This window comes from Acomys minous, assembly GCF_964271855.1.
Source record: "Acomys minous genome assembly, chromosome: 9".
Taxonomy (NCBI): domain Eukaryota; kingdom Metazoa; phylum Chordata; class Mammalia; order Rodentia; family Muridae; genus Acomys; species Acomys minous.
Window position 1 is genome coordinate 67,883,786 of NC_140490.1, and position 14,425 is coordinate 67,898,210.

The window sequence follows — 14,425 nt, forward strand, 5'->3', positions numbered from 1 at the left end:
GCTTTTCCAGCACAGATCTGCTCCACAAGAGAGTTGAACTGTCCCCTCATGGTCCTGCTAGAGAGGAACCATGTAGGATGCTGCTTGCCATCCACCTAACCCCCTCCGTGGAAGGGACACGGAGTGAGGTTCCACTTTACCTCTCAAAGGCTGGATGGTGGTTTGCCTAGAACATTATGAGACTCAGAGAAGATAATTATAGGCCTAAAAGACTCTTATTCAGGTGGCTGGTAAATAGCAGGTAGCTAGAAGGAAGCAAAAGCCCCTTGTTTGTTTGCCCGAGACAAGTTTAGACTCTGTATTACAGGCTGGCCTCGAACTTGTGGGCAATCCTCCTGTCTCATCCTCCCAAGTGCTGGGATTGTAGGCACAAGCACCACATCTGGCCCCCTTTGCTCAACAGGGAAAACGCTGCTTCTGTGAGGCAGTTGTGGATGGTCTGGCTATATATAGCCTCAACACTCTACAGCTCTGCACACAGGGTGCAGGTCTGCCCAGAAGCAAGGGGTTTGACAGCCAGCCCATTTCCCACAGCACATGAGCACAGCACCCGCACCCTTTAGTTTCCCCATCACGTGGTTCCTTCCTTTGAGGCAGTGTCTTGCTATGTACCCCAGGCTTGTCTGGAGCTCTGGTTCCTCCTGTGTCTATCTCCTCAGTGCTGGGATTATAGGCATGCGTCACTATGCTCAAAAGGCATCTTTATTTGTGGGAGAAAATCATATTCTTCTATATTTATGAGTATGTGACTAACACCAGCCAGCCCCTGGCCTTCCCTCCCGCCTCTCCCAGCCTCTTGGTTTTTGGCTGCCTCAGGGACACCCTTCCTCTTCTTTCTTCAGCCTGCTTGAGTGGCCGCTTTCTGTAAAGCTTCTGCGTTCCTTCCTGTTTCACACACACCCAAGCAATCTGGGTGAAGATCAAGGCAATGAGAAGGCAACCAGCCAGGCCAGGAGGAAGCATTTAAGTCCAGGCCTCTGGGAAAGTGTCCTGCTCAGGACAGCTGAAAGCCGCCCAGCTGCAAATGACCTTCAAAGCATCTGCAGCTTCGGGGACTGTAATGCGGCCTGTGATGGACGGCTTGAAATGGAAAACGAGAAGGAAGATCTGCCCTGTGGGTTTCCAGTGTGAGAATCAAGTGATGAGGAGGTAACCTGAAAGAGTGCTCCTTCCCATGGCTCGTAAAAGCCACTAGTCCAAGCCAGCCTTCCATCCCAGCACTTGGGAGGTAGAGCCAGGAGGATCAGGGGTTCAAGACTAGCCTCGGCTATAAAGCGGATTTGAGGAACAGCTTGATGAGACCCTGCTTTAAAGAAAAAGAAATTTCTCGCTTGCTCTTTGAGAAGCTGTGACCTGCTTCTGTCATTCATTGTTCTTAGCGCCACATACGCTGGGAAGTGAGCTAGAGGATGAATTCATACCTGTTTAGTCAACATTTCCCAACTCAGCCTGTGGATGGCACCTTCTTCTTCCTTTGATGAATCCCTCGCCTTTCCTATCAGGCCATTTGGATTCGAGCACTGACCCCCGTACTCTGCCTGGCACCCACTACAGTCTGCAGGTCTAGGTTTAACTGAAAACTGAAAACCCATGCTTAAGAAAGGGTGGGCGTGTCCACTGAGCTTTTTGACTCGGTTCAACTCCAAACAGGAACATAGCCGTTTACTTCTAAATTCTCGTTTCCTTGGCAAAGTTATGCGATGCCTTCCTGGCACGTGAGCACCCCCACCTCCCCCACACCGCACGTCCTACCTGAACGAGTTGGGTGCAGTACTGTAGGTGTTTGACAATGGTGAGGTCCAGGCTCTCATTTCCTGTGGTGAGTGGGAGTGGGCTTCCTGCCACGCTGGTCCCTACGCCTGTGTCTTCAGTCAGAGCTTCGCTAAGGTGGCCCCTGGCTTCCGGGTGAACTGACCTGTAACTGTGAGGCAGGAAGGTGGGTGAAACACGAGGCTCTGTCTTTCTGTGCACAAACCACAGGCCAGGTTCCCGCGGTCCCCGCTGAAATCGGTCCTTCCCCGCTTTGCTCTCAAAAGCCGAGATAGCCTTTCTGAAATAGCTTATTTCAGGTACTGTTGCCAGTTTGCCTAGTATCAGAAGACCACACAAACAAAGGCTGCTGTTTGCTTTCTGAGCACAATGGGCTCTTTGTGAGGCAGCTTCCCTGAGAAGTCTCTGCACTGTGCCCTCACTTGACACACGCTTCACTGCCCCGCTCTGTGGATGGGCCTTCTGCGCCCTTCTCAAGAGCCGTAGGTTTGTGGTTCCCTGTGGGTGATCCCATTAAAGAGTGATCTCACAGGCCTTTCTCTGGCCTCATGCTGACTGCCACTCGAAGACAAGAAGAAATAAAAGCTGCCAAGGGCAGACACACAGTGCTGTGAACAGTCAGACGCTGGAAGGGGGAGTCCGGCTACACAGACCTCAGCTCAGTGGGTTTCTCTGTCCTCTTTAAACCTCACTGTCACACTGTCCAAAGTTGTAACATCACGGGCACTCGCATGAAAAGTTCAGCTGCATGTGTCATCTACGTTTCTCTTTCCTTCTCTTTCTGAGACATGGTCTCACCTGGCCCTGAGCTGCCACGTAGCTGAGGCTGGCCTTGAGTTTCTGACTTCCTGCCTCTACCTCCTAAGTGCTGGGATTACAAGTACATTTCACTATGGCCGGTTTATATGTTTTGTTTTATTTTATGGTTTCAGGTTGACAAGTAAGTTTTATATTTATCTGGGTTATTTGATTTTGTATGATCTGAGTGTATAGAATTTTCTTTTTAAAAATGAATTTCTTTCTTTTCTTTGTTTTCTTCCTCTCTTTCTCTCCTCTTGTTTTTCTTCTCTCTCTCTCTCTCTCTCTCTCTCTCTCTCTCTCTCTCTCTCTCTCTTTTGTTCTTAAGACGGGGTTTCCCTGTGTAACCCTGGATGTCCTGGAACTTGCTCTGTAGGCCAGGCTGGCCTCTAGCTCACAGAGATCTGCCTGCCTCTGCCTTTTGAATGATGGGGTTAAAGGTGTGTGCCACAACCACCTGGCAAACTTCTTTCTTTTCAAATTTACACCTTACTATAAAAAATTCTTGCAAATTAAAACTGTTATACATCCAAATTAATCAGACCAAAGTCTACATATCTCAACAAGGTTCTATAGAGCTGGAATAGGCATTCCGAAGCTGTATGGCTTTCCACTTTCACTATAAAATTTGCATTTGTATACACTTATCCACCACCCAAGCTGAAAAACCCACAAGAGAGTTAGAACTAGAAACACTTGCTGCTTTATCTGCTATAGCAGAATTGGAACCAAACTAGTTGTCCGTCAATAGATGAATGGGTAATGAAAATTTGTGTGTGTGTGTGTGTGTGTGTGTGTGTGTGTGTGTGTGTGTTTAGCTCTAAAGGAAACTGGGAAACTGTCCTCACAGAACTGCAGGAAAATGACTGGACTTAGAAAATGAATATATAATACCAAGCAAGTTCACATAATCTCAGATAAAAAAAAAAACCCTCACATGTTCTCCCTCATATGCAGGACCTAGCCAATAATATGTACACATGCATAAACAAATACACACGCGAGCATAGTACAGCACGCGGAAGGAAAAGAGGAAAGGGTAAATATTAGGGCGCGAGGAAGGTCTGAGTGCAGGTGACGGGCGGGAGCTTGAAAGAGGACACAAAGCGAGTGGCTTTTCTAGTTCCGACAGTGACTTTCCTGAACCTTAAAAATAATACACCGTGGCTGAAGGGATGAAGCCACAACCCTGTCTCTGTCTATTCAATGTACTCAACGTTTACATTAAAAATATCACAATGATAATGTCGTAGACATTGTAATTTATAATATGTTCTGATACTCCAAAGGATGGACCATACTCTATTTGAGAAAAACAGAAAAAACAAAAATTTTGGGGAAAGGAACTTTTTGATTTTGAGACAAGGTTTTTCTATATATCCCTGGCTGGCCTGGAACTCCCAGAAATCTGCCTGCCTTTGCCTCTTGAGTGCTGAGATCAAAGGCGTACACCATCACCACCCAGAAGGAATTAATTTTTATACTTTAGGATCATTTGGTATGCTTCTTCCATCCACTAATTTTGCTGAAATTAAAAAAAGAATATTGTCATGTTTGTGAGGCACAGGCATGTGTGCGGTGGTGCACACCTGGAGGTCAGAGGGCAACTTTGTGCAGTTGGACCTCTCTTTCTGCATGTTGGTGCCAGGGACCCAACTCAGGCTGCCAGGATTGTGCGGCAAGAACGTTACCACACTGAGCTATCTTGCTGACACTCTGCTGAAGTGTTGGTAGGCATTGTGTGAGCCCCAGGAAGACCCAGGATCTTTATAATAGTCAACCATCCTTTCCCCAATTGTGTCAAAATTTAGCATTTAAATTATTTATATATTTTAGCCTATTTTCATGTCTTGAGGTGTTTTTTCTGCTTGTTTTGAATTTGTTTTTTTCAGGTTAGTATATACAGAAATGTGTTAACCTTGGCGTCTACATACCTGCGGGTCATTCTTTGTTGCCATTTATTCCTCTGCCCCTCCCCCATACCCCCTAATTTTATTTTTTATATGTTCAGGAGGCAGGGAGTGTCTGTTTCATTTTATACATGGAAGGGGCCTGAATAGCCTGGTCTACAAAGAGAGTCTAGGACAGCCACAACTATTATGCAGAGAAACTCTGTCTTGAAAAAACAAAAGAACAAAAAATAAGCTGGGTGTGGTGGCACACGTTTTGAATCCCAGCACTCAGAAGGCAGAGGAGGCAGATAGCTGTGCGTTTGAGGCTGGCTTGTTCTACAAAGCGAGTCCAGGACAGTCAAGATAACAGAGAAACCCTGTCTTGAAAAGCAAGCAAACAAACAAAGAAATAAACAACAACAACAACAAAAATAAATCTCAGTATAACATGCAGAACTATAAATTAAATATTACATTTCTACATTTCTCTTCTTTTTATTCTCAGTTTGCTCAAGGAATACAGTTTTGTTCTCTCTCTCTCTCTCTCTCTCTCTCTCTCTCTCTCTCTCTCTCTCTCTCTCTGGTTTTTCAAGACAGGGGTTCTTTGTGTAGCCTTTGTAGACCAGGCTGGCCTCGAACTCACAGAGATCCACCTGCCTCTGCCTCCCAAGTGCTGGGATTAAAGAAGTGTGCCACCACACCCGGTTTGTTCTCATGTTTTTGTATACATACTTGGTCTTATTTTGGCAAAGGAAACCTCTAAGCAACAAGCACCAACAGAAACCAGAAAGTAGCACCTCGAAGATGGCTCTACAAAGTTGGAAAGCCAGGTTTGTTGTAACTTGAAAACCTATTTATGCCACTTCTGTTGTACCAGAGATGAAGCCAGCAGAGAGCATCCTTCCTGTAAGCATTGCTGGATTCTTTCCCAGCAGGTGAGTACTGGCAGTTCCGTTTCTTTAGTTTCATTTGACACTACCAAGTGGGCCCAGGGCCTGGCTCTAAGAACCCTGGCTTGGCTGCAGGAGGACACTTGATGGAGAAGGTGACACACTTTCTGCCTGGAAGGACATGGAGCACCAAGCGTCCATGTTTACATGACAGGGACACTTAAGCCCGGCTTTGGGAAGCATACTGATGATTTTTAACGTCATGCAGAGATGAAAGGAAAGGGGGAAGGGTGCTGGGAACACGCAGCTCAGCGAATTGGAAGGCGGTGGAAGTCTGGGGAATAGCAGGGACGGGGTCCAAGTCTGGTGCCACCTGACCTGGCTGGCTTAGGATGACCTGCATGGGGTCACTTTACACCTGCCTGTGTACATCCCTCACCCTACACCACACATGCCTGTATACACAATCACACAGATGCTTCTAAGAAATAAAAGGGATTTATGTTCTCTTTGCAGCCTCCAATGGGTCAGCAATATTTAGAAGCTGGATTTAACAGTCAAGAGGAACTGCAAATCAAGTCATCCTGCAGGTGTGTCCAACCTTTTGACAATTTAATTATCTTTTTTTCCCCCCGAGACAGGGTTTCTCTGCATAGCCTTGGCTGTCCTGGACTCACTTTGTAGACCAGGCTGGCCTCGAACTCACAGCGATCCGCCTGCCTCTGCCTCCTGAGTGCTGGGATTAAAGGCGTGTGCCACCATGCATGGCTCCCTTTTGACATTTTGACACAATATCGTCATCTACAAAGTCCATGCTCCATAGCAGTGCAATCTAGACACCAACAAAACCCACAGCACAATGTCATGATGTCTTAGGGGAGTTTATGGTTTTGAGTTAGGCTGCATTCACGGCTGTCCTGGGCCCCATGTGGCTGCATGCAGTGATTGTGTCATCCTGGACATGTGCACCAGGCAGCCCCCAACATTAAAAAGGGGTGATGTATTGGCTCCAGCGGGGGACCGCACCTACATGCTGTCTTCACACTCACCCATTTTTCTCAGTCTCAGTGTCTGAGAACACGGAGTCCGCTCCTCCTCCGACACGGCAGACCTCATCACTGTCTTCTTCCTCTTCATCAAAGTCAGAGGTGTTGAGGAAATCAAAGCTTTCTAAAGCACTCTCAACTGTCAGACTTAGGCTGGAGGACCTGCTGCGGCTGCCTGCTGCCGGCTTGCACTGCAAAGGCAGAAGGTACCAGGGAGATCATCAACACACCGGGGGTGGGGGTGCAGCACCTCAGGACTCATGGCACCCGTGGGAAATGTGACACTTTCTTACAATTCTCCAAGCCTTTATTTTTTTTTTGGTTGGTTGGCACTTAAAGTCTTTATCTTGAGAAAAGAAAGTACAAGCACAGAGAAAATGGCACAATGGTTGTGATTTATTCTAACAGAATCCAGAGGGAAGTGCATGGGAAGGATGGAAGAGACAGGATTGGGGGGGGGGTCACTGGAGGTCCTGGGGGGGTCATTGGGGGTTTTGGCAGATTGTCAGATCTACCTCCACTTGAAGTTGTATAATAACAACTTTTAGAAAAATGACAACCTGAAAGTCTTGGGAAATAGAAGTGGCGTGTTCCTTTGGTGTAGCGCTCATCACCGACTAAAACAGAATGAGCAAGCGGGTGGCACTCAGGATGCTGAGCTGGGAGCACCGTTGGAGCTCAAGCATTCAAGCATGAGGTCAGCCTAGGCAGTGGAGTGAGACTTGGTTTAAAAAAAAAATCAACCCAGCATACAAAATTTTAAAACCACTGAGTCACTGCTGACTGTTAACCAGAACCAGCGTCTGCTGCTGAGTGATAATATCTTCAAAGTGGAGCGCTCTGTCTAAAGCATCTAAAGTGTGTAAAGAATTGACAAAATGAATTCCAGAGAAGGAAACCGCTCAAATACGCCTGCCTCGGGCTGCCTAGGCAGGAAGCCCTTCCTTTATCACCATGTTACTTTCAAAGCTGATGACCGACTAGGGCATGATGGGAAAATAACCCTGCTTCCCCTGGAGGTCTGCTTTAAAAGAAACTCATCCCATCACCGCCTCCGACCAGGCCCTGGAATTGTGGGAACAAGTTCCTTCTACAGAAGGTTGCAGGACAGACAGGCTGACAATGCCAGTGGCTATGGCCTGGAGAAAGGGAAGCATGTCCGCTTGTTCAAGAGGACTTGAGGTGGGTTGAACAGGACAAGTCTTGCGAAGAAGACACACTACATGTCCTCTGTCCGGCTAGGAGGAAGCCCTTGCTGATTCTTAGCACAAGGTAGGTAGGGCCTTTCTTTCGGGGATCTGTCCCAAACACTTGGGGTGGCACAGAAGCACACGGGGAAATGTCTTTCGCTCATTTAGATCACGGTGGTCTCATTCACCCTCAGGGACCTCCATCGGGGAAGCAGCATCATTGAGTTTCTCATCCTAGGAATGTGAAGGAGGAAGAAAAAGAAAGAGCATTGTCTGGCGGAAGCCAAGTGCCCCAGACCTACGCTCCCAATGATACTGTCACCTCGGGGAGAAAAGGGGAACTGGGGGGGGTTGAATTCGGGCCCATCTTTTGAGTCTCCTTTTCTAAGCTAGCCATCTGTGTAGCGAGATCTTGCATACAACTCAAGGATGGCTTCAAACACTGCTCACAGCAAAAAGACAGGTTGGTGGGGAGGGGGTGGGGGGGGCGGTTTCACTAGGCTTGGAGCAGTACTGGACCAGAGGGGGCTGAGCCAGGAAGGAATCTGAGATCACCAAAGTTTTTATAAAATGGACAGTTAATGAGCTCAGTGTATCCTGCTGAGCTGAGCTACTAAGCAGTACCGTAGGCTGGAGGCTGTTGAACCCTTACCCCCCTCACTGAAGATTAAACCCAACCACTCTCCTCAAGGGCACCTTCTTTAGTGTGGTCAGTGTGTGCCTCAGCTCTTTGATTACACAGCAAAGCTAGTCAATCATGCAGCTGAGACGCGAAGCAGACGCCATCTACGTGTCCGCCATATTTGAGCTCTGACTGAATATTTTTGAGGGGTGTTCTACAGACAGCATTACGAGTGTCCTTCCCTGCTTCTCAGAGGTTCTGGAGTGTCAGAGGCCTACATCATCATTTTCCCTAGATACAAATCTTGTCTGGAACTCGGTCAGTACGAGCAAAGGGAGAGAAAGAAGATAGCCAGAAATTCTTGAGCGTGTAGCTCCTGATGTCATTGCAAAGGCCATAAGACCATCTTGCAGAGAGTCAAGGGGGCTTCCTGTGGGATGACTCTCCGTATGCTGCAGCAAATTTCAAGCTTATTTATTTCTTGAGAAATCACATGTGACCATTTAATTAGAGCAGGGAGGCAAAGGTTAAATACATGGCCATGTAGTCTTGTCCTCCTAGCCTGCATTTAAAAAGAGTTTCCACCTTGTCAGGTACAGGTACAAGTGTGTCAGGTACAGATGGATCCATTCTGAGGGAACTGGGATGACTCTGTCATTAAGATAATCTGCTTGAAGAATGTCTACCCTCCCTCCCACCTTCACACCTCGACCTTATCTGACCACCAGGGACAGAAGAAACTGTCTTTGTTGGAATTTGTGGCTCACTGGCTTCTAGCCTATGAGAGCAAGGGTGAATTGTTACCGATTTCAGTCCCTAAGCAGGTGGTGCTGTGAGAAGAGAGGGTGGCGCCTCACCTTGGGCCTAACTCCTCTAGTCTTCCTAGTACCCCCAGGAAGGCCCTAATGGCTAGGAGCATCTTTGAGACCATGATGAACACCAGTTTTCCACATTTTGACTTTATATGCATGTGGAGATAGTGGGGGATGTGTGTGCACACATGCATGAGGGTGTGCATGCACATGTGCGTGTGGGTACATATGTAGGACAGAGATCAGCCTTTGAGGTGCTGTCTTGTTTTGAGTCAGGGTCTCTGCCTGGCATAGAACTCACTGAGTAGACTAGACTCTCTGGCTGGCAAACTGCAGTGTACTGCTTCTGGGGTTGCTGGGATTTCAAGCCATGCTTGGCTTTTTTCTATGCGTGTTTCGGGGATCAAACTCAGGTCCTCTTGCTTTCATAATAAACTCTTCACTGCTGGGGCCCAGGCTTTCTCTGAGGCCCTCCCTTGCAGGGGTATAGTTCCTTGACTAAAACCAGGAATATGCTTGGCAAGGCCAGTAATGGCCTGGTCCCTGGGCCTTGTGGAAGCTGTGGCTTCAGATCCTGGGAACCCAATGCTCTTCCACTAAGGAGTGATGGTTATCAGTCCTAACACCACATGGCACACTTGAGATATCCTGTGTTTCCTTTAGCAACATTGCTTTATTCGCTTCTGGCTGACTTTGTCTCATTGTATTGTAATTTTCTGCTGAACCTGTTGCTTTTTTTTCCACTGAAAACTGTATATTAGATGCTGTACTTCTTAATAGGCCTGCTTGGTGTAAGACATAACTTGTGCAAGACCTCTTGATGCCAAAGCTTCCTGTCTTCTTTATTTTCTCATCCCCAGGTCCCTCCTCTCAGGCAAGTATCACTAAAGAATGACCAGGTCCAGGTCACCAGGTCACTGAGCCATCTCCTTATTCCTAGACCTGATAAACCAATTCCCAATCAATTTGGCTAAGCTCATTTGTTGTCAGGAGAATAACAATTGACAGGAATAAGTGAAATTACAAAGAAAATCACCTCCACTTATGTAGCAGTTGCACATTGGTTCTGTGACAGGAGAAGATTGGTTATCTTAAATGTAATGCTGGTTTAGGATGCATTTTTTTCCCCCAAAACGAATCATATTTTTCAGAAAGGTACTTACCTTGAGAACATCATCCAAGTGTGTAACTTCTTGGTTCAGATCCTGGAACTCTTTGTATTGCTCCTTGTGTGGGTCTAATGCAAGGAAGAGTCCATTGAAGGCATCTTCCAGGCTTCCATCGAGAAAGGACCGGCCAGCGTCTGATTCGCTACCAACAGAGCCTTCAAAGAAAAGCTTCTCGGAGGTGACGGGGCCCTCCGCTGAGGTGAGCCTCTTCACCAGCTGCTTTGTGATGTTTCCTTCAAAAGTGTCCAACTCCACGGGCTTGAGCTCAGATGCCTCATCTGACGCCTGTAGGAGAGCCTCGGCCACACTGTTCTCCATAAACAGGCTCTCAGCACCGGAGCGTGCAGCCACGCCAGGCTTCCTGGACTCTGCCGCATCACTCTTCGGGTGGGACTTAGGCTCATGGTCCTCACCCAAGGAATTCCTGGAAGATGTTGAGCTGTTGTCCTCTGTGCCCTCATTCTGTGAGGACAGGCTGCCGTTGGTGAGCTCGGCAGGGGTGATGGTAATCTCCGGATGGGCTGAGTGTGAGCTGGAGGGAGAGGTGGCTGAGCTGGAGGTGAAGGCACAGTCTCCATCCTGCAGGTCACTGAAGCTGAGGGACAGTGGCCTTTTCTCCTCTGCTGCCTTTCCACTTTCAAAAATGTCATCTGGCAGATTGGACTGTGGAGAAAGTAATGACACGGCCATGTTTGGCATGACTCGTCTCCAGACAACAAGGAAGGTAAGCAAGATGAAAGAAACATTTCGATGTTAGCCATTTAGTGTGTGTGTGTGTGTGTGTGTATGTGTGTGCGCGCGCGCGCACGCAAAGGAAAACAAGGCATTAGCAACTGTTTACGTTGGTGGGTCTAGGTGAAAGTTCATTGTTGGATCTAGGTAAAAGTTCATGGTGCCAAAAAAAAAAAGTTCATGGTGCTGTTCTTAGGTTTGACAGTTTTCACACGCATGTAGAGGGTGAGTCAGGGATGTTGCTTATTTCTCTCTGTAACCTGTGTACTCGTGGCTATCCTGGACTCACTTTGTAGACCAGGCTGGCCTCAAACTCACAGAGATCTACCTGCCTCTGCCTGGAGAGTGCTGGGATTAAAGACGTGCACCACTATGCCTGCTGCCTGCCCGCTCCCTCCCTCCCTCCCTCTCTCCCCCTCCCTCCCTTCATCCTTCCCTGTTCCCTCCCTCCCTCTCTCTCTCTCTCTCTCTCTCTCACACACACACACGCACACATGTGTGTGCGCATGCGCACGCGTCTTAAAAGGCCTTGCAATGCCATATTCTTTTGCTCCAAAGATGAGATATTTGTTCTGTTTTAGTTCTCAACAATTATCTTTTGAAAAATATCCACCGACAAATTCCAAGCTCTTGAAACACATTTGTTTAGCTTCTATAGAAACAAGAAGAAGGAGACTTATGGGTGGAGCATCTGTTTCCCAGAAGGCAAAGCTCCAGGCTCTTGGAGCGTCTGGAAACAGTTCTCTGTCTAGCAAGCCCTGCCTCAGGTTCCCTTTGTGCTCCGGGAAGCTCTGAAGAGAGAGCTCAGACAGCACCAGGCAACTGAGCATCTGCCTAGCATGTGTGAGGCCTGGGTCTGACGATCACACAGGAAGGGATTTCCAGACAATCAAGCAACTGGGTTGCTGTCTTGAGTAGAGCAAGTTCAAAGTGAGCATCGTCTGTCGCCCAGTTTTCCTTCAGGCTGGTGTGTCCAAACTTTTGACACCTTGAGATGACACTATCATTTACAAAGTTCACAAAATTCTTGTCAAGAACTCTACAACTGAGTTTTTTAAAAAAAATTGAAAGAAAGAAAAATCTCATAATGTCTTAACTAGATTTATGGTTTTGCGTCAGGCTGTGTTCATAGGTACGTACGTTGCCTATAGAAAAAGCTCTCCAGGTATTTGAAATTAGCCTCTTAGAAATTGCTTCGCCCCCCCCTTATATTCCAGATTGAAATTTTAAATTTTGTTTTATTTTATTTTGTGTGTTTATTACATATGAGCATGAGCCTGGGAGGTGGAGGTCAGAGGTCAACCTTCTGTGCTTAGTCCTCATCTTTTCCTGTGTCTGAGACAGTTTCTGCTTCACCATTGCATACAGCCGGGTAGCTGGCCTGTGAGCTTCTCACAATTCCCCTGTGTCACCGTCCATCTCACCACAGAAGCACTGGGATTGCAAACGTTTGCAGCACTGCACGCAGCAATTCTGTGAGCTCTGGCTGTCCAAACCCAGTCCCTCATGTTTGCATGCCAGCTGCTTCATCCACTGAGGCACCTCCCGAGCCCTCAAGTGAGACTGGAAAATTGCTTATTAATTATTGGTGTGGCGTGTGAGTACGTGCGTGTGTTTGCCAAGGTGTACGCGTGGAGGTTAAGAGACACCAGTGAGTGAGCTAAGGGTGTCAAGCGTGTGCTGCGAGCACTTTTACCCACTGAGCCGCCTCGTTGACTCTCCAGATTGGGCTTTTAAAGACCAGCCATTTCTCTGTATCCATCGATTCTAAACACGCAGAGCCGACCAACCACACATGGGAAATACCAGGAACATGTACACACTTCTCCTTGCTGCTATCCACTACAATAGAACAACTGTTTCCCCCCTCCCCCATCAGTTACACTGTATTAGGAATCATAGTTAACTCATAAGGAGATAATCTGAAATACAGAGATAGAGGGTGGGCGTGTACATAGGGTCTGTTCAGTCACTATGCCATTTGATGCAAGGGGCTTAAGCCTCTGTGGATTTGGGCATCTGATTGGGTCCTGGCATCAGTCCCCTGGAGACACTCAAGGATAGCTGTACGTGGTAAGCATTAGGTGAATGCCTGTTTCGGTTTCGTGCTAGGAATGATCCCAGTGAACAGTGACAGCAAGTGAGCAGAAGCAAGCAGGGCAGAGGGTGTCCTCCTCTGAGCCCCCCGAGGCAGCAGGCTCCTGTGCGCATCTTCCTCCACTCTCCCTGAGTTCTTCCCCTGACTTCACAATCTCTTACACACTTACATCCCTAAGTAAAGATAAGAGGGAAAGTCTGGGGGAACTGATGGGTGAAAGATCAGAGTCCCAGCTGCTGGGCCTTCTCTGAAAAGCGCTTAGACCCTTTACTGGAGGTCATGTTCTCCAACAGCCAACAATTCTGTGCTGCCTCACCTGAACTCCTGTGTGTGACCCATTGGTTGCATCAGGAGTAGACTGCTGGCAGAGGGCTGGGTGGCCAGGGGCGCTTTGCACCTACATAAGTGGTAAATACTGAGCTGTACTAAGCTCAGATGCTGTGCTCACATGGACTTATGGTCTATGAAGGACACACACTTACCAACAGACACGCCACAGGAAGGAGATCAAAGTGGGTAGTATGGCTGCATGTCTCTAAAAGTATCAGGAGGATTTGCAGATGGCCAGACTTTCCAAAGGAGCTGTGTGCTCATATCTACCTGGCTACCTGAGGACCTTGCAAACTACCCACACTGTTTGGGAGAAAATTCACTACCCTGTGTAATTGCAAAACTACTCCCTTGTTTCCCAAGATTGCTCATCCCTCTTCATCTCAGAACAGTTTGGCTGCAATGGCATCAATCACGGTTCTTGATGCACAGGGCTGGAGCCCCAACTACAAACACTACTGTCTCCTAACACCTTGCACATGTACATTGGTCTCCAGGTATCAGAGTCTTCTCAGACACAGGCATAGGATTCCTCTTAGCTCTTGACTAAATTGATTTTACTTTGGCTGAGAAAAGATGTACTGGGAACTCTGTCAAGAGATCAATGCCCTAGCAAGGAAAAAGATGGCTCTAGAACCCAGCCATGGAGGCTGGTGACACAGAGGACAGGGGGAAGAGACCTAGATGAGTTCTTGAAAGGATGTGGGACATTTGAAGAGCCGTGGAAGACACCGAAGGGACAGAGTGGAGAGGGAGCCATGGGTCTGGTGTGGTGGGCTGTGAACAAATGGAAATGGCTGCATTTTCTAAAGCATACAGGAAGTGATCCAGTGTTTTCTAATCTCGCTTACATTATGCTGTGCAAGTTCTACCAACTCTCCCAGGAGAGCCAATGTTCATGGTCAACTTGAGAAAATAAGAATCATAGTGGAGACATACCTTTGGGCATGCCTGTGAGCGTGTTCCCAGGAAGGGTTAGCTGAGGTGGGCAGAGCCATGGGACAGGGACTCAGACTGAATAAAGGGAGGAGGTGAGTTGAGTATCAGTGTTCATCCCTGCTTCTTGACTGCTACCA

General features: G+C 47.6%; 1 protein-coding gene across 6 annotated transcripts in view; it reads right to left on the minus strand.

The window, feature by feature from the left end:
- The window catches only part of RIPOR2 (RHO family interacting cell polarization regulator 2), a 209,912-nt gene that overhangs the window by 19,059 nt on the left and 176,428 nt on the right, over positions 1 to 14,425 (minus strand). For all 6 annotated transcript variants that reach the window (XM_084794026.1, XM_084794029.1, XM_084794027.1 and 3 more), the window contains 3 exons: positions 10,184 to 10,852; positions 6,400 to 6,587; positions 1,753 to 1,921 (listed from right to left, as the gene is read on the minus strand). In XM_084794026.1, the coding sequence (XP_084650152.1) occupies positions 1,753 to 1,921; positions 6,400 to 6,587; positions 10,184 to 10,852 (1,026 nt within the window). The remainder of the gene's footprint in view (positions 1 to 1,752; positions 1,922 to 6,399; positions 6,588 to 10,183; positions 10,853 to 14,425) is intronic.